Source organism: Patagioenas fasciata, chromosome 9, assembly GCF_037038585.1.
Source record: "Patagioenas fasciata isolate bPatFas1 chromosome 9, bPatFas1.hap1, whole genome shotgun sequence".
NCBI lineage: Eukaryota > Metazoa > Chordata > Aves > Columbiformes > Columbidae > Patagioenas > Patagioenas fasciata.
Genome location: NC_092528.1, coordinates 26727312 through 26753587, shown reverse-complemented (window position 1 = coordinate 26753587; position 26276 = coordinate 26727312). Strand labels below are relative to the sequence as shown.

The window sequence follows — 26276 nt, the reverse complement described above, 5'->3', positions numbered from 1 at the left end:
GAGATCCAGTTCGTGCAAAAGCGGGCACATGAAAAGGAATCACGCATATTATTTCTGGAATGACTTTTCAAATTAGCTCATGCAGCAGATCGAAATGGAGAGCATATTTGTTTAGGGAAGATTAACTTAAATCAGTGGAAAATCTATAAAACCTCTGCAGCCATAAACCAAGGGTTTCCGATTACATTAGCTGGTGGTCCTCAAACCTGAACTCAGCTGGCTTCTGTGAGACCCAGCAGCATCCCCAATTTCTCCACAAGCTAAGTAAGTAGTTCTTCGAGGTAGGAAAAAGCAGGATTTGTTTGGAAACATTTGATTTAAAAGAAAATCTAGATCACTTTCATTTATTCCGACTCAATTCACCTCTGAGTGACCTTTGGTGCACGGTATAACTCCTATCTTAATGCACCTTCACTTATGAACTTTAAAGCAATACACAATTACACTTACTGGAGATGGAATGAAGGCTTCATGGTACTTCTTAGGATTTATTCTTAAGGGTCCCTTAAAAAAAAAAAAAGTAGAAAAGGAGAAAGATTATGCCTGCATCTTATTAATTTTATATAACATCAGTTAAATTAGAGAGCTGTGGGTAATATATCTACTCTGAAACAGGAGATACATCTAAATTTCCATTATACAGTTCAAGTCTTGACAACTTAGCATCCAAGCAATTTCCAGCCAAGAGGCAGTTCCATGATAGACTTAAGCTGATGTGCAGCCTGTCATCAAAGAGATGTTGAGTCATTACTTGTTGCTGCTACTGGGTGATCTGTTCCCTTCACACATTTTCTGCTGAGCATCTACCCACTTCGTTACCAAACAGAGACAATAGAAACAGTTTGTTTTGCTCTGTTTTGGAAAAGCAGAGTGTTGGTTTTGCTTATTTTGGAGGGCGGGGGGAAAGAGGAAAAGCTGACCTGCCGAGCTCACATGGCAGCAGGTACCAGGCTCGGGGGGCTCTGGCTGCTTAGGCCGTTCCTGCAAACAGACAGTACCAGGAACTCTGTGATAAAGAACATTTCCAAAGAAGAATCAAAAGGATTTTCCAAAAAACCAAACATTTAAAGCCTACAGGATTAAATTCTGTTTGAAGTCAAGCTATCTTAAATACATTTGGAACTCTATGGTTATCTATTTCTGCTTCATCTGCCAACTCCAAGCTCAAGTCACCTGCAGCAAATTCATATCACCCCTCCAAAGTAAAACAACCAGTTTCGCTGCTCATGCTCTGCTCTGTCAAGAAAAAGGCAGAAAGGACTCACAGGCTACGTAATGGTGCCATTCCCATCCCAAGAGGGGCCTGGGAATCTTGATCCAAGCGACTGCAGTTCAAACTGTCAGCATTTGATTCTTACGGAAGCGCAATGAGGAATCTGCCTTCAGACAGGCTTCTGCTTTGGGCTGAAACTGTGACACTTTCTCCGCTTGTGTATTTGAAACAACGCTGGCCAATTTGTTACATGACCAGATTCCATCTGTTTGTACTTCTGCGTTAGGCAATCATAGGAACCTCTCACAGGAATTGCTTCCTTAAAAATTTACTGCGGCATATAATTTTTTTTATGTATTCTGGGAAACACTCAGACGATAGGAAAATAAGGCTGATTACATGTGGAAGTTTTGCTGCCTTGATGAAGAATGTGCAGATTTATGAAGGTTTTCCGTTGTTTTTGTTTGCTCGAGTTTGGAAATACCACCACCATGCATTCTATATTCTTCAGGCATTATTTGAGTACTTTGCTGCGATGTCTTATTTTGCGCCTTATGTAACTAGTATTAACGAGCACATTACCCACACGATAGGCAAAACCCAGGACAACAGCACGAAAACAAAGACAACCCACTGGGAGCAACCCTGGGGATACTTTATGATGAGGCAAAGTGAGAGCAAACTCGCTGTCACCAGCCTCTAAAAGCACTGGTACCCACTGATGGAAAACTCCCAATGGTCTTTTTTCTCCCCTTATTTCCCAGAATCAGCCATCAAAAACAATGCTCTGTTAGTAAAGGAAGCTGCTACAGAGGGGAAGGAAAATAATGAAAAGGCATGGTTGCTCTGCTTGACGACGAGTCAAACAATTCCCATACCAGCATCAAGCAGATGAGGGGATATCCTGTGCTACTCTGCAGAACCCCCTTGAATAGTTTGGGACAGCTGTCAATCAGCCAGGTGCAAACACGCATGAAAAATCAGGAGTTTCGTGCATGGCCCAGAAGGCGCCGGAGCAGCTACAGGCACATGGATGCCCAGCTCCAGCAAACACAAAGAGGAGCAAAGTGTCACCACGTTTACCGTTCATTGTTTCTCTACATTTTATATGCAGCACCTAATTATGATCAGCATTAGGATTCTTACGTCAAGCAGCATTAAAATACTTCAGCTCCCTCCTTTAAGCAAGGAGTTCCCAAAATTTATCTTAGAAAGCAGATGGGCCCTATTATCTGTGCCTATGAAAATGCTATTTACGATGTTGTACATTTCACGCTGTGATATCATATCTGGAACCAGTCACTCTCCCCATCTGCAATGAACAACTGTTCTCATATGTGTATTAGGGGGTGAGGATCTGGTTGCGGAGTCTCATGATGTCACACTTATGTTGTATTATTTTACAATACATTGCACATAATAGCTTCTATATTTATCAGTGGTTTTATGTCAGTAGGACCTTTGTTTTCAAAGGGAAGACAAAGGTTTGCAGGAAGGTTTCTAAAACACTTTCTGATGATTCAAGTCAGCTTCACACATACTTGCCAAAATAGTTTCCAATCTTATTGAGCTTCCCCAGCAAGATACAGAAGGGTCATGATTTTTCAAGTTGCTCTGCTAGAACCGCAGCAGGCAACACTCAGACTGAACTGCAAGCATCTCAAATCAAGCAGTTTATAACAGCTATCACAACACTTATGCCTAGATTTGTTTCTACGTATGAAATACCAAAAGAGGTCAGGGTTCAAGCATCTGCTTGCTACCAAGGGCACCTTTGAAAAAAGAATCTATGAAAATCAGGGAAACCCCAGCCTTCACACCCACAAAAGAAGAGCTTTCCAAGGAAAAACACCCTCTCTGCAGGCTCTGCACCTCCGTACGCCGCGCTCTCGCTCCACTGCGCCCAGCAGCCCTGCAGGGAGGGTCTGGGTGACGCTGGAGCTGAGAAGCAGACACGAGTTTCTGGCTGGTGCTTCACAAGATGATTACGGTCCTTTGGGTCAACGTTCCTTAATACACAATCTGACTTCATCTGTTGTGTATCGCCAACACCGTCCGCTTACATAACTACGCAGAAGTTATTCCATCTTGTTTGCCTTCAGACCGGCCGACGTGATTCCAGCCAACCTGAGATGCCTGAGTTTGTTCACTGCAGGACGCTTTACTGGGAGGGAAGCGGGAATTCTGCGCTCCCCGAAGCACCTGAGCTCCGATCCCCTTTCCTTTGGAAGGACACTGCTGCACACATCGCGGGATTAAACGAAGCCAGGAGTCCCGCAGGGCGCACTTCTCCACGCCGCTCATCAAAGACTGAGTTATGTCAGATACAGTACCAGAAGCCATTAAGACTAATATTACTGACAGACGTCAGCACCCATAAAGATAAGACATTTGTTCTTCCTGATCCAGGACTGCTTGATCTTTGTGGCACTTGTGTTTTATCTGAGCGATCTCCACGTCTGCCGGTAGTTTCGGTGGGTTGGACTTTCAGCAGCACTCAGTTGCATAGCTGCATTGCCAGAGTCCGGCGACATCCTCAGAGCTCACGATAGGGTCTCTTCTCTCTAACGGATCTCTCAAGCTCTCACACAAATATATGCAGATCCAGCATTTCCATGATGCTCCAGGGGACGGCCCTTGATCAGAGAGTCACACTTCTGTCTGACTAGCACTCAAGTTTGCTCAGGACCACCAGATTCAGACCAATAGCTTTGTTCTCCTCTTCCACAGGCTCTTGTGGAGCATTTTTGTAGGTTACTATGCCAGACCAACGCCCTGCTTTTGGAGATTAACACAACAGGTATTTATTCACTAAGTCTCTTGCCATTGCACAGAACAGTGCTGAGTATTTGTCCATTCACTACAGTTGCTTTCAGGTTCTCATCTGTCCTGGTTGAGACTGCAATGATGAATGGTCTTGATGAGATCATAAGGATGAATGAGTTAACAATGAGAGACACTGAGCTGGGATGCTCATGATCTGAGACTCAGCCCTAAATGATTAAGTCCAGCTTCTACTGCTTCCCTGAGATGTGGAACTGGATGAAAGGAAAACAGATACAGCCTAAGAGAGCACGTATGACTCTTCCAGTTACGCAGCACATGACCTGAAGTAGACACTACGCATTTACAAGAATTAGGGATTCTTCTGCCAGAGAGCATGCAATCACAGGTCCTCCGAGACTCAGCATTTCAATGGGATTCTCAGGTAGTAGTCATAGTCTGGTTTGTCTCATCCACAGCTGCACTCGACCTCAGCGGCAGTTTACACACGCTGCACTTAATGCTATCAGGCTGCGTTACCAAAAACAGACTCCTGAAGATAAGGCAGAAGCTGTAGTTGCTGCTATATGTTGCTACAGCCGTGGGGGAAAAGTCACAGCTTGAGGTTCCCATTTCTTCCCTCACCATTTTCTTCCCATTGTGAATGTCCACAACAGTCGTGTGAAGGTCTCGGTAGCCCAGTGGACCACTCTGATCATCAGCAGGGTTATGCCACATAGTCTTTTTTCTGAAAGCTAAGAGCTCATCAGGTTGGTCTTCAGGACAGAATCAGGCAATCTTATATATGGAATCCTCATTACAGCTCCAGAAATTACATCATTATATCACTAAACAAGAATTACTATACAATTATAACAAGAAATCAGACAAAAAGTGAGGTGATGCCATTTGCAACTTCAATGTAGTGATAAAAGTATCATCACCTCATCAGCATTACAACACTAATGAAATGGCAATGCAGCAGTTGTGTGTTTGGGTAAACGATGCCTCAGCATGAGTGTCTTTCATGCCCTCACTGACTTCCACCTGCCTTTTTTCCCCAGCCAGACTGATCTCACTGGGACACCAGGCGTGCCCAGAAGAACATTACAGCACGTTGAGGACAGTGCTACAGCAGTGGTTCTAGGACACTGTCCTCTTCTACATCTCAGTGAACCTCAGCCCTGCCTGCTTTTATGCAAAACTCTTAGAGATCCAGCTGCCCACACAAATGGCAGGTCCACCCACACATTTTGCTAAATATTCAGAGAAGAACTGCTGCCTAATTATGGCTACAGTTTTGCTGCTCCAAATGGAAGCACAAAGTCCAATCTTTGATCTTCAGAACTGGTAAAATGAGAACATGCTTGCTGCTAGCTGTTCAAGGCAAATAACCATACACATACATGCAAATTCTTTTCTGTACCTTGATGGGCTCTTCAGCTCCAGCCTTACCTCAGTAAACCACACACTGTCACCAGTGGCTGGGTCAGCCCTAGGACCTCAGGGGTTTGCAAAGCAAACCAAGGGTCCAGTGCCATTGCCTGGCCATTTGATATTAATTTAACCAGTTGTAGTAGAGTTTATAACAAGTTATTGCAATGTCCTGGTAGGCACAGCACTATGAGACCCCAGGGACCACACTATTACCTGCACTATCACTCTCCCTTTAATTTTTGTTGAGGAAGAGTTCTGGGAAGACTTGATAGATTGAAAAAAAAGAACAGACTGGACGCAGAGGCGTCTGCACCTCATTGCTGATGACTAATGAACATCTTTGTGAGGAATATCAGCAAGAAGTATCTTGCAAAGGGCATTCATTTCTACTTAAACTGACAGACACAGAGGCCGCCAGCATCTGCTGTGTTTTGGAGCATCATTTGTAAAAGCAAGTGTCTCCACAATAATGACTACCATGGCTAGCAGAACATCCAAACAGAATTCTGCAATTCATCACGATCGTGGAATTTCACAGAACATGCAATCAAACCAAAAACTATACTTCAGCTGAACAGATAAGATTTAACTGCACTTCTAGAACCTTCTGAGAAAGGGAAAGAAAATCTTCCTGTAGCATCTAGAAGCAGTACATCAACTCCCTGTCATGCAACCAGCTGACACTGATTTCCAGAAATGGCCTGTGATTTCCACAGGCTTATCACAAGAGCACGGGTGGTGTTATGTTCCAGGCACCTGAATCAGCTCTCCCCTTTTCAGTCCTGCTGAAACATCTTCTTTTGACATGTAGGCTTCGAATATACTCTTCCTCCTCCCTCGTGTGGGTTTATTTCGATTCTTCCTATCACCTGATGTTGGGACAGCAGCATAGGATCCTCCTGCAAACAAAAATTCATAAGTGTTACCTTGCCCACAGAACTTGTCTACATATCTTAACAGCAGCTGTACGGAGGCTTTGTGTTCAAAGTTGAACTTCTGAGAACAGTTTGCCTAGAAATACTGGCACCCGACTTCAGAGCACCAAAAAGCCTGGAATAATCACATTTTACAAATAATCAACAGTCTTTTACAGCTCGTTTTAGAGTTAAGAGCATTCATCCCAGCCCATCTTTTAACAGTGCTGAGCACAGGCTTCAAGGCAGCTTATTCCTGAAGCATGTACACACTCTGCTTTAATACCTCTGGGAGTTCCCAGTTGTCTAGGGCTTATTCTGCTGTCTGAATTGCTCATTGTTTCTGTCTGTGATTCAGAGAGTTGCCTCTTCCTATCGAAGTTCTGGGGACTTCTTGCAGATTCCGAGTTGTTTCTGGTCCTTCCAAACCCTCTCCTTTCTGGACCTGAAAACAAACACAGGTTTGAAGTAACAGGGGAAGGAAGAGGAACCACATTGCCAGCTTGTGGTCCTGGTGAAACTCATGGTCTGCAGTACTTCAGTACAAGTCACAACTGAGAGACATGCTCTTCAACCAAAAGAAATGATGTCTTCATTAGTTCATTTGCAATCTATTGGCTCTTTGTGCCTCTTAATCCACCACTGACTTCTTTTAGTATAAATAAAACTCTGGAAATTACAGTACTAAAGTTGGATACAACCCTTCCAAAATCCTGGGAAATTCATTAGAGCACATAAAATGTGAAATTGTGAAACTGTTTCCAAAACTTCCACCCCATTAAGCCCCCAAGTAGTGAGAAAATATAACTTCCCTACAACTTAATTAAGAAGTTCGGGAATCACGGAGGACAAAAACCAAAAAATCTCAGCAATCCACTCTGGACTAATTAACTTTGGAGCTACCAGAGGCACCACGGTACACGATGACACCACAAAGAAATGCCAAGGCTCCAAATGTCCCGCCTGCTCAGAACAGGCCACGATCACATGAAAATATCCTGCAAAGACTCACCCCCTCCTTCCCTGCCATCACCTCAGCCCCTTCCCTACAGCCAGGAGAGCGAGCAGCGGCTTCCAAAGCGTGTGCCAACGCTGTTCCACGGATCAGCACATTGGAATGCAAGCCCGCGCCGCGCAGCTGCCCTCTTGGCCCTCCACCTGGATACCGAACATGTCATCACAGCTTTGCCTTCCAGCCCCTCCTGGCTACGCGCCCCGGCTCCGAGCTTGTACCTGCAAGTCAGAAAATGCGAGATGCCAACTTATTCGCCATGGGGCTATCCAAGTTACAAGGCAATTCTTTTAATTATTTTTTTTTTAACGTATGGTATCGTTCACAAATGAAATCACAGATTGCTCACCAAAGCAGCGAGTGAAAAAAAAAGGTTTAAAAAGCTGTACTTAAGCTGAGATCTTAAAAAATATGATACCATAAGAGAAAACTGCTACTTTACCCAACTTCCATATATAATAACAGGCAAATCAGCAGAAGGAGGGAGGAATCCTCCTAATTCAGGAGGGGAGACACCAAGACAGGCAGAGCGACAACTTGAGGTGCTGGCTCAGACCAGCCCAGGAGGAGATTAAATGATCCATGAGTGTCCCCAAATAGGACACTGAAATGAAGAGGGGGCTGCTGTGTTCAGTGACAATAAGGGCAACGTCATCAAACTTCTCATAGTCTGCCCGTGCTTTCAGAGAAGAGATTGTCCCAGGGAGGCTGCAGCTGAAACACAGCAAGAGCACAGCTCCAAATGTAGGTTTCAACCGATGTGAATGAGGCAATATAACCTGTATGGACCTCACGGTGAGACGGAACCGTTAGTAAAATTAACCGATTCGCAAATGCTCAATGAACTGATTTCCAAACGCCCCAAGGGTCAAGAGATGAAGTTCAAAACCAGTGAAAGTAAAAATAAGGACTGGAGAGATCTGAGCAGAACAGCTTTTGAACTGGCACCAGAGACATTTTGGTGAAGGAATCTGACTTAATCTGCAATAGGTGGGATATTGGGTACACTATTAAAAGAGCAAGGCATTAGGCTGATCACCCAGAGAGGTCACACAATCTGCTTTGTTGGAGGTTCTTAAAAATAGGTGAGGCAGACGTCTGCCAGAGTTGGTCTGAAAGGACTGGTTTTTCCCTGAGGTAGTGAAATGGGTTACACGAGCTTGCAAGGCCCTCTAAAGCCTTCGTTTCTATGACAGCAGCTCACAGAAAATACTACTACAAATTGAAGAACTTGGGATTAAAAGAGGCTACATCTTAACATGTAATTAGGAAGGAGCCAAAAAAAAAGAAAACCAGCAGAAAATTAAACGAGGGAAAATAAAACATCTCGTGAGTTGGGAGGTGAGCTGAGAGCCAGAATTAGCCACCACCGAGCAGAGCTGGCCCAGCGCTCACCACGGCCATCAGGTCAGAAGTTTGGGGCCGCTACTGCCAAAAATAATGCAGAGCAACAGCGAAGGGTGGAGAAGCATCTTCCGTGACGAAAAGTAGACAGGCAGCGAGGCGCTCGCCCGTTTTCAACACTGAAACCCTTGGCTTGCTCTCTGGTGGGATTTTTCATCCGCTCAGGCTCAGACACAAACCCAAAGAAAAAAAGAATTGACTCAAATGAACAAACTCTGCTTTGATCGAGCTGGTTTGTGAGCCAGCCACACGCGGCCACTTCGGGTAAGTATTTGACCCCCTTGGCCATGATGTTTACAGCTAAACAAAACCAGCCCTGCTACAAAGCCACAGACAACTGTCACAATTAGCATTCAACTGGAACACATCGAATTCTGCATGACTCTTAATTTCTTGTATTTCTCCTGTTAAAAGAAAGAGAGCTAACTACAGGTTGCCATCTGTTTCGACTAGATTCAATATTTGCTTCTATAATGCACCTGTCCCCTAAAACTGGAAGTCAGAAATACTTCTCATGATGGGCTTTCCTATCGCCCAGCATTAATATTCTGATGGATAAATTGACATTATTCCACAAAGCAAACTCTATCCTGTCAGCTCTACAGATTGCAGGGGATACGTTGAGACTACTCTTTCTGAAATAACCGCTATCACTAGCTTAGTTAAACTCTGTTCCAGCACCAGACGTGTCAGAAGTCTGACTTCTTCTGTAGTGTTACGGTTGCGTGATTTGTAATATAGAACAAAACCTTTTAAGGTAAGATGTCACACAAAATAACAACACATTCTAGGCGTTAAAATAATCAGTGACTGCATAAATAAGTAAATGTAATAAAAAATTAAAAATAACTTCAGTATAAGGGAGACTAAGGGGCAGTGAGTGGGAGCTGGGGGTGGTTGAAGCAACCACAATGCACCAAACACGTCTGCATGTGCAGAACCACTCCAGCTTGAACGCGAAGCAATTCTAACGCAAGGCACAGACGCGTTTACAACGCACAGCAAACGCAACGTGTGTGGGAACGTTTGTCTGGCTGCACGGAGCTGCTCTCTGTGGATGCAGCCACCACGTGCCTGGGATTTCTAGACATTCTGTTATTTAGAATGATAGAATCATTTCGGTTGGAAGAGACCCTCAGGATCATCAAGTCCAACCATAACCTAACCCTAGCACTAAACCATGGCCCTTAGGACCCCATCTAAACACCTTTTAAACCCCTCCAGGGATGGTGACTCCACCACTTCCCTGGGCAGCCTGTTCCGATGCCCAACAACCCTTTCCATGAAGAACTTTTTGCTAATATCCAATTTAAACCTCCCCTGATGCAACTTGAGGCCATTTCCTCTTGTCCTATCACTTGCTACTTTGGAGAAGCAACCAACCCCCCCCATTTCCAATAATACAGGAGTAACAATTTGAGGAAAGGTGGTTGACTCTTCATTATGTGAAGTCCTCTGGAGGGACGCAGGTTGAAATAACCCCAACAGCTCTATGAGGCAAGGAGGCCTGAGGAACATCTACACAGGACATGGTGTTGCACACATGGAGCGGTGAACCACCTCAAACTACAGAAGGGGAAGCACCTGTGGGACACAGAAACACTCAACCAGGACATGGAGCGGGAAGGACGGAGCTGGGGGTGCCCCCGAGGCAGGAGCCCAGTCCAGCAGTGGCCGGTTGGGCTCCGCTGGAGCTCGGTCCAGAATCCAAACCATCGCGCTTCATCTCTGTCACAACAACAATGACATCATGCAACGGCACATTTTAGTCTTTATACCTAAGTACCTATTAATCTTTTCTTATTTTGGAAAAAAAATGCAGGCGGGCAGCTTCCCAGAATAATTGACCTGGCTTGCAGCAAAAGGGGAGGCTTGATGTTTTAAATCAGCGTATTCTGACATCATTTATACAAAGCTACTCTATGGTTTAGGTTTTGGAAAGTACTGCATTTAATTAAATTTACATCTATTAGTCAGTTATCAACTAGATGGTCAACTAAATCAACTAAAATGTTCAACTGAACATGAAGTTAGCAAGGCCTGAAAGTCTTTAATTTTATATAAAAATTTGAATATTGCTTTACACAAGAAAGAACCAAGACCCTCAATTTTGTCTACCAAAATTAAAACATTTCCAACTTCCCTCTAACACCTGTCAAGTTATTTGATTACTACCGACACAGAAGGAAAATATTCCTCACTGAATTTTCATCCCCTTTTGGATACCCCTCATCCAGGATACAGTAAGAACTAGTTTAACTTGAGAAATCTTAGTGACTTCCAAGACATGGACAACTTGGTACAGCTTTCCCCTTTGCTGTCAAAGGGTATCTACCTTGTCACTAGGCATTTTTACCTCTAACTAAGCTTCCATCTACATCATTTATATTTAACCCAGTTCTCTGGGGTGGGCAGGACTGTGAGAGCACCACATTTACAGAATCACAGAATTGGCTAGGTTGGAAAAGACCTCAGAGATCATCAAGTCCAACCCTTGGTCCAACTTCAGCCCATTTACTAGATCATGGCACTAAGAGCCATGTCCAATCTCAGTTTAAAAACCTCCAGGGACGGTGAGTCCACCACCTCCCTGGGCAGGCCATTCCAATGCCTGATCACTCTCTCCGTAAAGAACTTCTTCCTAATATCCAGCCTAAACTTCCCCTGGCAGAGTTTAAGCCCATGTCCCCTTGTCCTATTGCTAACTGCCTGGGAGAAGAGACCAGTTCCCACCTGGCTATAACTTCCCTTCAGGTAGTTATAGAGAGTGATGAGGTCTTGTTTGTGCTGGTGACGCCTCTACAGGTTTAGGACTCACCCCACTGATGGCTATGTCGACATGCAAAGGTTCCTTTTACATCTTAACAAAAAACAAACAAACAAACAAAATGATGTTGAAAGTGTTGGATGGAACGGTGTCGTTACAAACTCTTCCAACACAAAATACTTCCATCTACTACTTACCTTTATCCGTCCATGGCTGGGCATCAACACCTCCTCTAACTCTGCTATTGCTGAGAGGATTTTCCATTGCTTCCCAGCATTAGATCATGATCTAGATATGCAAAGGAATCTTTCAAATACGTCCGCTTTACAGTTAGCATAAGCGTGAGAAGAAACAGAAGCATAGCCCCAGAACTGATAACATGCAATAGAACAATTTGTTATCAGTTAATGAGACACTCTCGACTAAATATTTGTCCATATTTCTAAAATGTTTCATTTCATTGCTGACACATTTCAATGACTTAAACCAATTTCCTTCCAACCTTCCAAGAGGTTCCCTGACATTTAATTCTTCAAGACGGCCCAGCTATGCACTTCAGAAAACACTGGAAGGATACACCCATGAGCTGGAAGGCAGCTTTTCCTCCAAAAGCAGGAATTAACCAACTAAAGGCAATGAGAACTACCCTGATGCCAACTCCAGCTTAGTCCTACACTCCCATTTAGTTCAGACTAGGCTAAGCATCGCAAAAAAGCTAAATACAGCATGTTCCTGCTCATCCTTGCTAGAGACCCAAGGCATTAGAGTCCAACCATCTGGCAGCCCAAGGCATCACCTCACAGATCTACAATTTCAGGTTGGCCCTCGGCTTCTGCGGAACTGGCAAAGCAAATGTTAGAAACCATCAGCTTTGGTCTTTTAGCAAACAAATACTCCCCACCACCCCACCAAGCAGTTCTACCTGCAGCTTTATGAGCCACTGTGGATGCCCATGTGTAACAAGGTATATTAATAGTCTCAATACAAGAGTTTAGTCAACTGTTTTGCAAAGACGTCTAGCACCCAAAAAATCCCCAAACCTACACAGTCCCTGAACAACCCATTCCAGGTACTTCTGTGAATCCAACTCTGCCGCTTTGATGAGCTGGGGGATGCGGTTCTGGCTGGTAACTCCGGATGGACGCAGATCTAGTGCAGATACTCTTGTACCAGGCAACTATTCGTTTCATTCTCCAAAGCCACATAAACCCTACAAGCAAAAGCGCGTTTTGCCAGCACAAACCGCATTAACATCAAGGCAGTTTTGCTAACTTCCCCGTGTCCTTCCCTTTCATATGCTTAAACAGGCAATTTAAGCACTATTTGATATTTTCTGTTGCTCAAAGAAGCCTCTCAAGTAATTTCCTCTCAAATTTTGAAAGCCAAAACACGTTTATTAGATTGTTTTTGATTTCCAGCTCGCCAGTGACCTCCAGTATATGCCATATTATATAAGTGACTAAGTCAGAAACTGCAGGCGCTTAAATGACTACTACAGTATCTGGCATCAAATTACCACACATGGGTAAAAACAACAGGCAAAACCAACAAACACCAAAGTGATCTCAAATGCAAGTTATGTCAACAAAAAACACCGCCCATAGACAGGCCAGAAGTAACTAGCTATTTATGTTTCACAAAATATTGTGCGGATTTACGAGATTAAATGTCCCACTAATGGTAACCGCCAAGTACTTTTTTGTTCTATTTTCTTTTAAAAGGAAATACATAAAGACAGCAGTCGGTATAGCTGCTCAGGGAAAGAGTGTTGTATCAGGAAGAAATAAGGCACTCCTTGGAAGATATCTCAAGCAAAACTCTTGTGATAGAGCCTAAATAACACAAACAGGACCAAACCTCATCCTCAGCTGCGCTCCAGCCCGTGCTTGGAACAGCCGCGCTTCAACACGACTCTCAACATGGATTAAAGGAGTTCAGAGCTCTCCGATAGCCTTGGAACAGAACAACCTCCATGCATCTTGCAGTATCTTGAAGCAAAATGGTTAAACAATAGAGATGGCTCGAGATTAAAGACAAAGCAATAGAGAGAAATGAGGATGTCATGGGAAGGAATTCATTAGAGATGTAGGAGTGGAAAGGCAAGACTTTGAGATACGTTATCAGTTCAGTGAGGTTTCACTGCAGCAAAGAGGCTCTCAGGAGATAAACCTGGGAGGCAATATTTCAGATGCTCAATCTGGAGTCCAAGAGAAAGTCTGAGAGCACATTTTCCTTCTCATGAGCAAATAACAGAATGAGATGCCCCATCTCTGATGAAGTGTAAACTCAAAGAATCCTGAACTGGAGGTTCTGCAGCCCACTCGTGTGCTCGGTCCAAGCCCGACCACAGAGGCAGTTCCTACAATGTTGCTGTGATTCCTCCTCAAAAATAACCCAGGATGTGAATGATTTGAGATTATCTCAATAACTGAAAAGTACAGGAAACTTCTGGGAAAGGGAACATCTTGTCAGAAGTGGAATAGGACAGTGATACAACAGCACTGTAGGGATTTTGGCAGATGGCAGATTGCATAATTAAGCTTAAAGTTAATTAAACAGTCATTCAAAGAAGAGAAACAACACAGACCTACATTTACATGCACGGGCTCAGCCAAAACGTAAATTCTATGCAAACGTCCCGAACTGAGTGGATAATGTATTGAAATCCAGCTGCCAGATCGAGCTCCCATGCCCATCAGTCTCCACTAATTGACTCTTTTCCATGGGCCACCAGAGCCCAGTCACAGCACAAACCTGAACTGTAGCTTTCCACTGTCAAGACAAATCAAAATAAAGTGAGAAGACAGCGCTTAAAGTGAAGCCCTGTCTGCACAGCTCCTAAATGTGGGTTTAATAGTGATGTAAAGCTACCAGTTCCTCCAGCAGCAGCCCAACTGGTTACCAGCAACTCGGCACAATGCAACACGGCTCCTCTGCCCGTGCCAGCCAGCAGCTTGTCTATGTATCCATAAATGAGGACATGGTGGGGCTGCGAGACATCTGTGCACCCGGGAACAAATCTGGAGAGCTCTCTGGCCCTGCCTCTTTGGAGAAGGCGATTCTCTAAACGTTTTCGGCAGAAAGTCTGCCAAAATCTGCACAGAAGAGTTGAATGTCCACAAATAAAAAGGCACAAAGGGGATTATTGCTGCATGGAGGACAAGCTGGCTGCAGAAAGGCGGCCTGGCCCCCAGCTGGTGACTCCTGGATGGGGAAATACAGGTTGTCATGGTCTGTGAGTGAGTTCATGGGGCCATGAGGTGACCACATCACTGCAGCTGGTTGGAAAAGACTCAGATATCCAACATTCTCACAATGAGACGTTGAGGAAGAAGCATTCCTATTTAGGGATGGAGGGAGCAAAAAGGTGAAGTGCCATGTCCATGGCTACTCAGGAAAGTCAGGAGCAGAGAGAGAGATGCTCCTTTCCAGACCCATGTGCTGCGTGCCCCTAGATTTCAGTATGAACTAGGCAAAATGAAAGTGTTCTTGCTGACTTCAGCTTTGTAAAAGGGCCCATGCTTTGAAAAACTGAAATGAAGGAAAATGGACAATGGATTCTTTCTGCTGTGGAAAACAATGCTGTGGGAACTGTTCCTGATCACCAAGATCATGTGCCCACGACACGACGATTCCTCTTCCAAAACACTTCCAAGCATCCTGATGCTCACAGGATTTTGACTTCAATAACTCAGACAGTAATTGCAGTTTTATTCAACTCCTCAGCAGGGTTTGTGTTGTAGGAACACTACAGGAGTGAAAGAGCCAAAGATACCATTCCAGGCTCTGCACGAAGGGTTGGTGACGAAACTCATTTAGTAGCAATAGACTAAAAGTTTATCAAAATAGTTACTGCGCTCCAGCTGCGTGCAGCAGCGCAGCGGCGTTGTCAGGGAGGGGATACAGCTCTTCTGGTTTTCAGGACTCTCTGTGAACCTGCTCCACCCTGCTCCTGACCTCCTCACTACCTGCTCCGCCTGATGACTGCACCGCTCCACGCTGCCCCCTCAATACCTTCTGCTGTTGGTTTTATCCAGCAACTACGCTATGAAAAGGCTTCTTCAAAAAAAAAAAAACACCTTAAAAGCGCAATACTGCAGAAGTTCTCCTTTTGATTTCTCTGGGCTTGTTTGAGGGAAGCAAGTTGCTTGAAGATCAGAGGAAGTCGAGAGGCTTTGTAAGGCAAAATACCTGACGGCAAGTGCAAACGTACCAGAAGACATTAACAGCGCAGGAAACGAAAGAACTGCTTTCAGATTAATACATATTCTGAGGTTACCAAATGTGCTGCAGAACAAGACAATTTGCTGATGAACTGCTGTCCTGCTCACTCAGTGTAGTATGTATGTCATTCACGACTCTTAGTACTATGCGGGGAAAATGCCTAAAAACACACAAACTGAACAAAAACACATTATTGCTGCAAGGCTTCTATCTGTAGAGAGCCTGAAGAATTCTCCAAGGCATGACCTACCCCATGCATCTGTGGGCTGCAGCTGCTGGTGTTGTCATTTTCCTTCAGCACCCTGGAAACTTTAATTTTTGTCGCAGAAGACGTTATTTTATGCAAGAGATCCCAACATTTTGTTTTCCACCCTGCCCCAGCCAAGTTTCAACTCTCCTGTCACTCGGATTTCCCCACAAGAGGGAGTGAGGGACATGTAGCCCACAGCACTTCATGAAGCTTCTTAGCAGGGGCTGGGGTGGGAGGGCAGGAGTAGACACCAGGACATGGAGAGGAGACGCAGAAGCGTGGGCTGGAGAGCAGGGCAGCGGTGAAAGCCCTGCAGCAGGTATGGCCTGGAGAGGAACCACCATCAGCCACTGGCACCAGCTGCAACACATCTGTCCTACCCACCCGGGTACCCACAGCGAAGGAGACACCTCGGAGATTATCTGAACAACGGGCCGGAGCTGCGTGGGGTGCACAGGCTGGCTGACCTCACCCACAGCAGAGGACGGACAGCTTTATTATATTAATTCCCATGCAAATTACAGCATCTTTTGGGGGTAGAATTTGTTATCGGGGCTTTTAAATGTGTCAGTAACAGCCTACATACCACAAGCCTTGGTAAAACCGTTCCAATGGTCATTTACCCTCACCGCTGAATCGTGCTGTATTTCAAGCCTGGATTTGTTTAGCCTCAAACACGTTATATCATAATCTGCTCAGCTGAGTAGCCTATTATTGAACATCTGTTCCCCATGTAGGCAATTTACTGAAAGCTCCCTTCCACCAAGCGTCTCTTTGATAAGTAAAGCAGGGTTCCTCAAATCATTCACTCACGATCCCAGTGTTTTAATCTTCCTTGTGGCTGTCCTCTGAGTATTCATCAATTCATCACTCCGCCCCGAACAGAGGGCATCACCGCAGGATACGGGGCTGCAGAAGCTGCTGCCGTGCCAGACACACGCGGTCCATGCTCCATCTTCCAGTTCCCATGCTCATACATTACGCTTTTGGCTGCATTTCACAGGAGGTGGATGCTCAGCTGATTAATCCATCAAAACCTCAAAACTTTTCTTCCAAGCTGTTGCTTCCCACACTGGGTTCCTCGCACCATCAGCATGGATCTGTGCTGGGCCAATAAATGGATTTTGCTTTGCCTGCTCCCAGTCCACCAAGTGATCCAGACGGCTTCCAGTAACTGCCACCATTATTCAATACTCCCTGTGGTCTCCAAGTCATCCCAAAACGCCTTCAGTCCTACTTGTACATTTTCTCCCTGATGACTGACAAAAGTACTAAATAGCACAGAGTCAAAATACGACACTGTGGGAACCAGACACACCTGTGGGTAACAATTCTCAATTTATTGCTGCTTTTAATTAGCTCAGCTAAACAGCTTTTAAACCATTACACATGTGCTGTGAATTTATTATGCTAATACCCCAGCATCCACACACCTTTATCACCAAACTCCTAATCCCATAAGAAACTGACACTAAGGGAGCTCAACGGGACCTTTTGTTGCATAATTTGACGACATGTTGCATTAAAGAAAATCTTTAGAACTAATTAAAAAATTAATTCCATTCTTCTAGAAGCCTATTATTTTCCTGGGAACAACATCACACTGACAAGCGTAGTTACCTGAGCTACAGAATGGGGGTCTAACTTCAGAGATTGGAGCCAAAGAGAAGTAAAAAAAACTAATTAAAAAAAACAAAATAGCAGGTTAACAGCAACAAGCATTTCCACTGATGAGCATGTTTACATGAGCATTAGCACATGAAGGAAGCTGCTTCATGGAGATAAAAGCTTTGCTGCCAAGTGCGAGGGCTCCTGCTTTGGAACTCGGTCCCGCTGCACCGCAGTGTGTTCAGGGATCTGGCACCGGGCAGGGAAGACACTCATTAGGTCACATACAAAACCCAAGGGCAGGATCTCATCTCCCCAAGAGAGGATACATCAGATATTAACTCACATACTATAGCCGATGTTAGCCAAAAAACATTGGTTGCGCAAGATTCAGGAATGCAACATTTTTCTCTATCAAAAACAAGAGAAATTTATGTTTGCGATGACATTGCTAAACCATTAGAGAAAGGAGAATTCTGTTTTTCATGTGTTTCTCAGACGGGGCATACAGTAAATCCAGTTTTCCCTCCTCTCCCATACCTTATTACTATGATTAACGGCATCTAAGGAACGTTACATTGGATCTGGCAAGATTAACTGTGATTTAAAGATTTCCACAGCAACCAGCATTCTTCATTTATTGAGCTGCAGCCTTCACTAGATCGCTGGCTCACATTTACTGGTGCCAGATAGGGAGATAACAGCATTTTAAAGTATGAATTCCACCACACAAGAACTGGAAGGCTCGTCACTAAAAAGCAGCATAATCTGAAATTTGCTTTACAAGCAAATCAGAAGCTCTGGCTCTTCCTCCAAAGTTCCCCCAGAGAAACAAAGGCAAATCCAAAATTTACTGCAGTGTACAATGGAAAGACAAAACCCCCAGCATTTTGTCATCTCTTCATCTTGGTATTTCTTAATCAGCTGTGCCCATCAAGCACACAGGAAAGCCATTTCAGGACATGGCCTTTACCTACCCTGAACCTTCCAATGTCAGGGTTGCAGCCACAAACACAACACCACCATCCAACAGCAACGATTGTTTTTAAAGCTCTGATGCTCAACACCCGCCGCTTGCCAGCGAGCGACACTGCTCCGTGGAAGCTGCCCAAGTGGGTTAAGCACCACCGGCTGGGCAAATAAATGTGTCAGACGATAAATCAGAAAGAGCCATGGAAATCCTATACTGTTTCAGAGTTGTTACCCAGGAATTATCTGTTTCTGCTCATGGGGCACGCTGACCCTGACAGCTGGGCAAGATACCTGTGTCACGTCATGAACCCACGAAGCTCTTACGAGAGGAGCCTCAGGAGGCTACCGAGCAAAGCTGGTGGTGTGTTCTTCCCAAGGAGGATGTCTGCAGATACAGGCTGAGACTGTATATCCAGCCCTGCAAAACCTGAGCCTATTTCAATAGCAACCCGCCTTCACAAGCGTCCTGCTCCACCCAAATTTTCAGCATCAACAAAGCCACCTCAGTCCCAGCTATTCCACCTCCTGAGATCCTCTGAAACCCAGCGTGGCCAGGAGGTGGTGTTCCCAAAGACCACGCTGCGCTCCATGTTCAGAGGACAGTTCTCTTCTGCAGATGTCTGGTTTTTCGGCTTTCCAGCAGGCTCAGGACTGTGCTATCAAACAGCAACGTTCCTCCAAAACCAGGCTGAGAAGCTCACATACTCAGAAAGCAACTAAAACTGCGCTGCCCCGAATAAAACACATCGCTTGGTCTAAACTACTTACTGATAAAGTAACGCACCACAGACATTTAAGATGAAGTTCCACTTAGCAGCCATGCAAATCCTAACTACTAGCATGTGACAGACAGATGCCACAGAAGGAGTCGGTACTTCTGTCCTCAAGGAAAAGGCAGTTTTAAGCTCTTTTACAACAGAAACATCAGTCAGTCTGAAAAGAGATTTCGATGACTAACTCTGTATTGAAGTGGGAAAACCCTTAGAGACTTCCATCAAAACCAGAAAACAACCCAGGGGACTTCAGAAAAGACTGTTAAGGAAGTTTAACTGAATTCTAACACCCAAAGAACCTAGAGGACTGGAGATTTAGGGAAAAGTACCAGCAGGGAAATTGTATTAGATGAAAAACTATAAGCATCATAATTTAAATCGGCATTTTAGGATTATTTTCTGTCTTATTGGGGCTTGTTTGAGAAGAAACTTCAGAAGAGCAGGCTTTATGGCAATTCTCCTTGCAGAGGTTATAGCTGCACAGGAAGGAGCAACAATCTGCAAAACGTACCTATATCCTCCCAAATCTCAGAGTGCTGATGCTGCACAGGGAATCCAATGCGTAGTTTCATGACTGTGCCACTTGTTTCAGATGAGGGACAATGGAGTTTTGTTCACACTCAGCTCTCTCAACTGCAAACTTCGCAATAGTCACTAAAAGCAGTTACTATGTGGAACACCAGCAGGGACCACCAGGGCCAATCTCCTCATTATCTGCTAGGAAATTATTTCTGTCTTCCAAGCCTCTCAGCCCCTCGCAGCCCACAGCCCACCCAGAGCACTCAAAGCCGTTTCTCAGCCCTCCACATTCGCCTTCAATTTTAGGACGTTCAGTTTTAGGATCGCTGCAAACCTGACCATGGTTAAAGCCTGAGCTGCAGAGCTGTTAAGAGGAGGACAATGAAAAGAAGCGATATAAAGAGAGATGCTTGGCTTTGAGATTAGCTCAAAGAGCCTTTTGGAAAGCCTACAACAGCCTGAACAGAGTTAATTTGTGAGGAAATGTCACTGCTGAAAAGATTATATGCCTCACCGCTATGACAGAAGTGATGCTTGCCGTCGCAGCTTCACAAGCCTTGATTTAAACTGATCAAACCAGACACCTGCCTGTGCAAAGTAATATGACTTATATCAGCATCAAGGGAGAAAGACAACCTTTGAAGTCAGAAAATATTAATCTGGGACTGTGATGTGTGAGTACTTATACCTAAGCTTGCATACTGTAAAACCTTCAGTTCACTTGAACAGGAGCACTAAAATATACTAAAACTGAACAGCAGAAAAGACATTTCTCTGAATTGAATTACATTTTTGTTTTCCTATTTCTTTCATCCCCAATAAACTGTTTTCATGTCCCTGCGAGTGTTCAGGAGAGTAACCAGTCTCAGCTACACAGGAGTGTAGGGGGGGAAGAAGAGGAAGGGTGTCACTTTTAAGCAAATAATTTTCCAATAACCTTCCACACAGTGTGAGTTTTCCACCTGGGAAGTCAAACATGAGGGTCAACATTTTCTGCTCTAGGTCTTTACACTAAACAAACAACTGGTTTTCAAAGGGTTTGTGCAACCCTACTCCCAGCTACAGCAGGAGGGAACTGCAGGTGCTTGCTTTTGAAAGCCAGGGTATTTCTATTTTAGATTAAAAGCCATGTAGGTGCCTCTCATTTTCATGCCTACAAATTGTAAGCCTTGCAGACTATCCACCTCTGTCAGCTGCTCTTCCCTCCTCTCCAAAAGCTGACAGGGGAAAGGTAGCAAAGTCTGTTTAACAGTGTTACAGTAAAGCATGCCAAAAAAACCCTCCCAAAAATCAAGCTCATCAACAAATTACACCATAACCTACTTGTGTTAAATCTCTATGATCTGTCTTGCAGGAACTTGTGAAAGTTTACCAACTGTAGCACATAATCTACTGTCACAGCCTCAAAAATGCCACAAATCCTGTAAAAAGCACATTACGTGCCACTCTTGAGTGACAGAGCATAGTCTTGTAAGATTGATTTAGTTAAAGATTTACTTGATTTCCAATCCAAGAGCTGTAATACGCCTCAGGCCCATCGTACCCATCTAAGAAATTGATCTCTTTTCCACTTGTTACAGAGAATTCAATGCTGTGACATTTATGAGTTCCTTCAGCAGCAGCTCATAAGATCAGGCTATACAAGTATTTCACCATTAACAACATTCAGAGACAGATTTAACCCATCGCACTGAGAGATCCAATTTAAATTGGCTTTAGTTGCTTGTTGATGCTGTGGTTTGGGGGTTTGATTTTGGTTTGTTTGTTTTAATAAAGGGTTTAATTACTCTTCATAAGTGGGCTTTTTGTCTTGAACATCGCATTTAAGAGACACATTCACTTTATTACTGCAAAATGTGGTCTCTTCGTTCCTAGCGGCAAAATTTACTGGAGTCAACACTCTGTATCAGGAATTAGATATTATACAGGCACCTTAGCTCCTGAGCACAGATGGACTTGGACCCTCCACAAAGGCAAACCAGCACTCCAGATACAAAGAGGCAGCACAGAGGAAAGCGTGACTCTGCTCTGAGTCAGCAGTCTTCTTAATTTGGACTCTACAACACAGAAATTGGGCTCTCCTAGTCTTGAGCTGATCCTGGAAGCAGCACAGCCACATTCACAAAGCCCAGGCCAGGGGATTAGGTCCTGCCAGCACTGAGCTGGCTCCACACAAAGCCATTCGCACATGCCGACGGCTTACTTGTAAACCAGGACAAAGCCACCCACAGGTAACTAAGGGCTGACTAACTTGGACAGAGTAGAACTGGCTCATGTTAACTCACTCATGACCAAAACATCCCATTCAATCCCACAGTCATTGTAGCAAATGGACCAAAGAGTTCATTAGCAGGAACTCACCTTGAACTTGACCTGGAGACAAGTGACTGTTCCTCCTGGAATTTATTGCCGGCACATCCTCACTAAACTGCTCAGTCAACAAGTGTCCAGCTGCTGCATCTGTGTTGGCAGGACACCTGCCTCGTTTCTTGTGTTTCCTCCTCCATGTGTCCTCCTCTTCCTTTTCATCAGAACCGGAGGACTTCTGCAGAGCCGCGCGATGCCTCAGGCTGTTCGACACTCTCCCACCCAGGGCGTCGCTCATACTTAAGAAGTCAGCTGCAGCTCCATGCTGATGCACATAGTCATCTTCCTCCACCTCCAAGTCTCCTTCTGGGCTAACAATTGCATTTTTTTTATGAGGATACCTGTTCAGAGCAGTTTGGGGCTTATCGTTCTCAAATCCTCCAGGCATGGGCTGTTCCAGGTGAGATGTTCTGACTGGTGAGTAACCATGCATGTTCAACCCATTCCTGGCTGGGTTATCCTTCCCCAGGCCTCTCCTCAGGGGTGAGTCCAGATCCGAGCTGGGCTCGTTGGACGTGCTCTCCTCCAGCTGCATCTTCTGCGCAATGTGGTTCAAATAGGAGCGGAACCGGCTGCTGTGGTGCTTCTGCACAAGCCTGGCGTACGCGTTCTTCTGGGGAGCAGCGGGCTTGCTCACCCCCTCTCTGGCACCTTGGGCAGAAGGAGAACTTCTTGCGTACCCCGGCTGATCCATAGGGCAGTAAAAGGGCCAGACTTCAAAGAGTTATAAATAGACACAGGGGGGAAAAAAGGATTATTTCCTTGGAATAAAGTGTCAAATAATTGATTATGCTAAAAGACAGAAAAATGTACTAAATGAGAATGTATTGACCTTCACAGAAATTCTGGGCTCAAACGGAGGAAGGGGTTTCACCATGTGCTCATCATCTGTCCCACACCGAATCCCCATCAGTGACCATGGCCCGTAAGCCGTACCTGCCCACATGCCACACACAACAAGGATTTTTGTCCTGATGCAGACACCCCAAATATAAGGGATTCCTTTAATCCACTCTCCCATGCCTTTGAAAAAGCTGGGTAAATTAAGGCAGTGACTCACAGACTGTATCAGCTGCATCAGTTTAGCAGTCATCAGGAGTCAAATCTTGTAATGTCCAAGGTGGAGTCTTCAAAAACAACCTCATCCTTACTGAAGGGCTTCAGCGTTGCCATGAAAAGCATACACCACCTGTCCTCCAACAGTGACTGATGCTTTTAGATTATATAGAACATTTGCTTCAAATACCAAGACCAATCATTTCAGCACGTCTTTCTAGCCATAAACTCACTCTTGGTGCAACTGACATACAATAAATTCCCTAGCACAGCTAAATATCTTGCAAGACCTCATAATTCTTAGTGATTGAGACACACTGGCTGCTGCCACATCCAGCACCAGTTTCTGTAGGTGGTTTTTACGCCTCCACCTTTGCCACACAAGTGTGGAACTTGAGCAAGCATCTTCCAATCCTGTTTAATCTGCTCTAACTTCTAAGTTTTTGGAGTGAAACAACGTAGGAAATTATCCTCAGCTACTATTAAGGTAATTATAGGTATGGACAGGATAAAGCAATGTCTTTTGCTGTAGCTAACATCAAGAGCAAAATAAAAATATACGGATAGTGGAGCCCAGTGCAAATGCTGTCTTGTGCAGGTTTTCATAAAAACACCTCATTTTTTATTTTCAAGGCAGGCTTGAAGCTGAACTTTGCCCTGGCTGGTACATTGAGAACTTCAGGGCTCACCATCATCTCTTCTATGCCAGAATTGAGGGGCACTGGACTCTAAAATATAGGATACTGTCCATTAAATTTCTCTCTCTTCACTTCTGCAAGCACAGAGGTGTTGGCAGGGCAGAATACAGAGTCCAACAGATGAGAAACTTATATTCCCTTCTCCAATCCCAGCGTGCTCGGAATTTTGCTTCAACCCAACCCAGCCCTCTTCTCCCCTCTGCTGCAGTTGCAGAGACCAGCACTCAGGCAGTCTGCTCCATGCACATGTTGCCCAGGAACGGAGCATTAATCGACACAGACCAAGAACCGCAGCACCAGCTCCTCCCCACAGTCCCTGCTCTGGCCCTTTCGGAGAAACAACACATGCTGCAGTGAGATTTACCTAAGTAATTGAGCACGGATGTGAATAGGCTTTGTAACACAAAGCAAAAAATCAAAAATCCCTGAATACATAGGAAAAATTCTTTGTGTGGTTTGTGATTCTTGTTCCTAAGATTTTCCATCGGTGCTGGCCAATAGCTAAACTCTTCTAATAGACTGACCTGCTACAGCGCTATTACAAAACCCTCACGCGGGTAGGTCCACAGTGAGGTTGCTTTTAACGTCACCTTCTGCCGTTGCCAACAGAAGTAGATAACATTCATAAAAGCCAGCAGGACTACTCTCCAAACACTGGTTCTGGGATACAGAAGTTTGCCATCTTTATTTACAAGCAAAGAATAAACATTTGCACCTCGCCTCCGCTGTAATTTCTGCAACTTTAATTATGTTAATAGTTTGGAATTGGAGCATAGACAGAAAAAAAAATAAAAGGGGGGAGAGGGGGAGATGGAATTACAAGCCCCCACACGTTATAGCTTCATTTTCCATAGGCAGCCCAGAACGGAGCGTTCCCCAAGAGCCGGCGGGCAGGGGCCGGGGGGCACAGCCGGACGGACGGACGGCAGCGCCGGGGGGAGACGCTCGCTCAGCGAGGCCCGACATGAACACCACCCCGCTTGTTTTCCCCCGGCCGGTTGGAAGGAGCGGCCCCGGGCTCCCCCGCCCGCCCGACCCCGGGGTGTCCCAGCACCACAACCGCCCCCAGCACCGGCAGCGCGGCCGAGATGGGGCTGCGGGGCCGCACCCGCGGCACCACCCCCTCGCCCGCCGGGCACCACCAGCACCGCTCCCGCCCGCAGCCCCCGCCGCCCCCCGGGCTGTGACCGCCCTGCCGCGGCACCCCGGACAGGAGCCGGCGGCGCCCGCCCCACCAGCCCGCAAACCGCCGGGCCCGGCCCCGCGCTGCAGCCCTAACGCGGGGCTGACAGGGCCTGAGCGCCGCCGGACCCAGCCGGGGAGCCGCTCCCTGCCCGGCCCCCGGTGCCGGTCCCGCCGAAGAGGCCCCGGGTCCCGCCACTCACCGGCCACACCGCTCCCCCCACCGCGCCGGCCGCGCCGTTTAAATGTCCCAACGCCCCCGCCGTCCGCTTCCGGGTCAGGGGCGGCCTACGGGCCGCGGCAGGGCTCAGAAGGCCTCACGCGCGAAGCGCTCGCTCCCTTCCCTGACAGCGCAGCCCCGGCCTCTCGGTCCCCGGGCGGGGAGACACCCGGGCGGCCTCCAGTGACATCCTCCGGGGCCGCTTGTGCGGCACCGGGCCTGGGGACCGACCTCGGGATGGGCCCTGCGGGGGCACTGCTGGGTGGGGGGTGGGCAGGGGGACCCGGGGGTCTCCGCAGCCTCCAGAGGGGCTGAGGCCGGTGCCCCCGGTCAGACACCCCGGCTGGGGCATCTCCTGCGGGGGCTGAGCAGGGACCTCTCCCGGGGTCCCCGCAGGGCCAGGGCGGTGCAGACGGGAGGTGCTGTCACCCCGGCAGGTCCGCACAGGTTGTCACCAGCCTGCAAGGTCACCTTGGTCCCCGGGGTTTGCAGACCCCTCCTCTCCTTCCAGCACGGCTGAGGCCTCTGGGATGGCTTCTTCCAGTTCTCTGCCAGCTCTCCTGCTTCAGCCAAAGTTTCCAGCCAGATAGGTGAAAAAAAATGTGTATGTATATATATATATGTATATACACACATAAATATAGTGTATATATATATACAGATATATATATAGTTTAGCTGATTTGATATTGTAAAGATCTGAGTCTGGTATTGACCCATTGGAAACCCTCAGAGCTTTGCTCCTCTCCCTCCAGAGGCAGCACAGATGAGCATCCCTCACACCCACATGGCATCACCGTCACCGCAGGGGACAGCGGCACCGGCTCCTGTCCCTGTGCCCCTCACGCTGCCCCAGCACTGGGGTTGGGCACCAGGGAACCTGCCGGTCCTCCAGCC

General features: G+C 46.0%; 1 protein-coding gene across 3 annotated transcripts in view; it reads right to left on the bottom strand.

Annotated features, from left to right (window-relative positions):
- DIS3L2 (DIS3 like 3'-5' exoribonuclease 2) overlaps positions 1-25447 on the bottom strand; it is a 191343-nt gene extending 165896 nt beyond the window's left edge. The window contains exons 1-5 of one of the 3 annotated variants that reach the window (XM_065844959.2): positions 25363-25447; positions 22218-22937; positions 6614-6772; positions 6170-6312; positions 451-504 (exon numbers count right to left, since the gene is read on the bottom strand). In XM_065844959.2, coding sequence (XP_065701031.1) covers positions 451-504; positions 6170-6312; positions 6614-6772; positions 22218-22917 — 1056 coding nt within the window. In that variant the 5' untranslated portion in view covers positions 22918-22937; positions 25363-25447. Of the gene's footprint in view, positions 1-450; positions 505-6169; positions 6313-6613; positions 6773-7339; positions 7487-22217; positions 22938-25362 lie in introns of those variants that run through there. The other 2 variants (XM_065844960.2, XM_071812717.1) reach the window with 2 other exon arrangements.
- Positions 25448-26276: the final 829 nt, after the last annotated feature.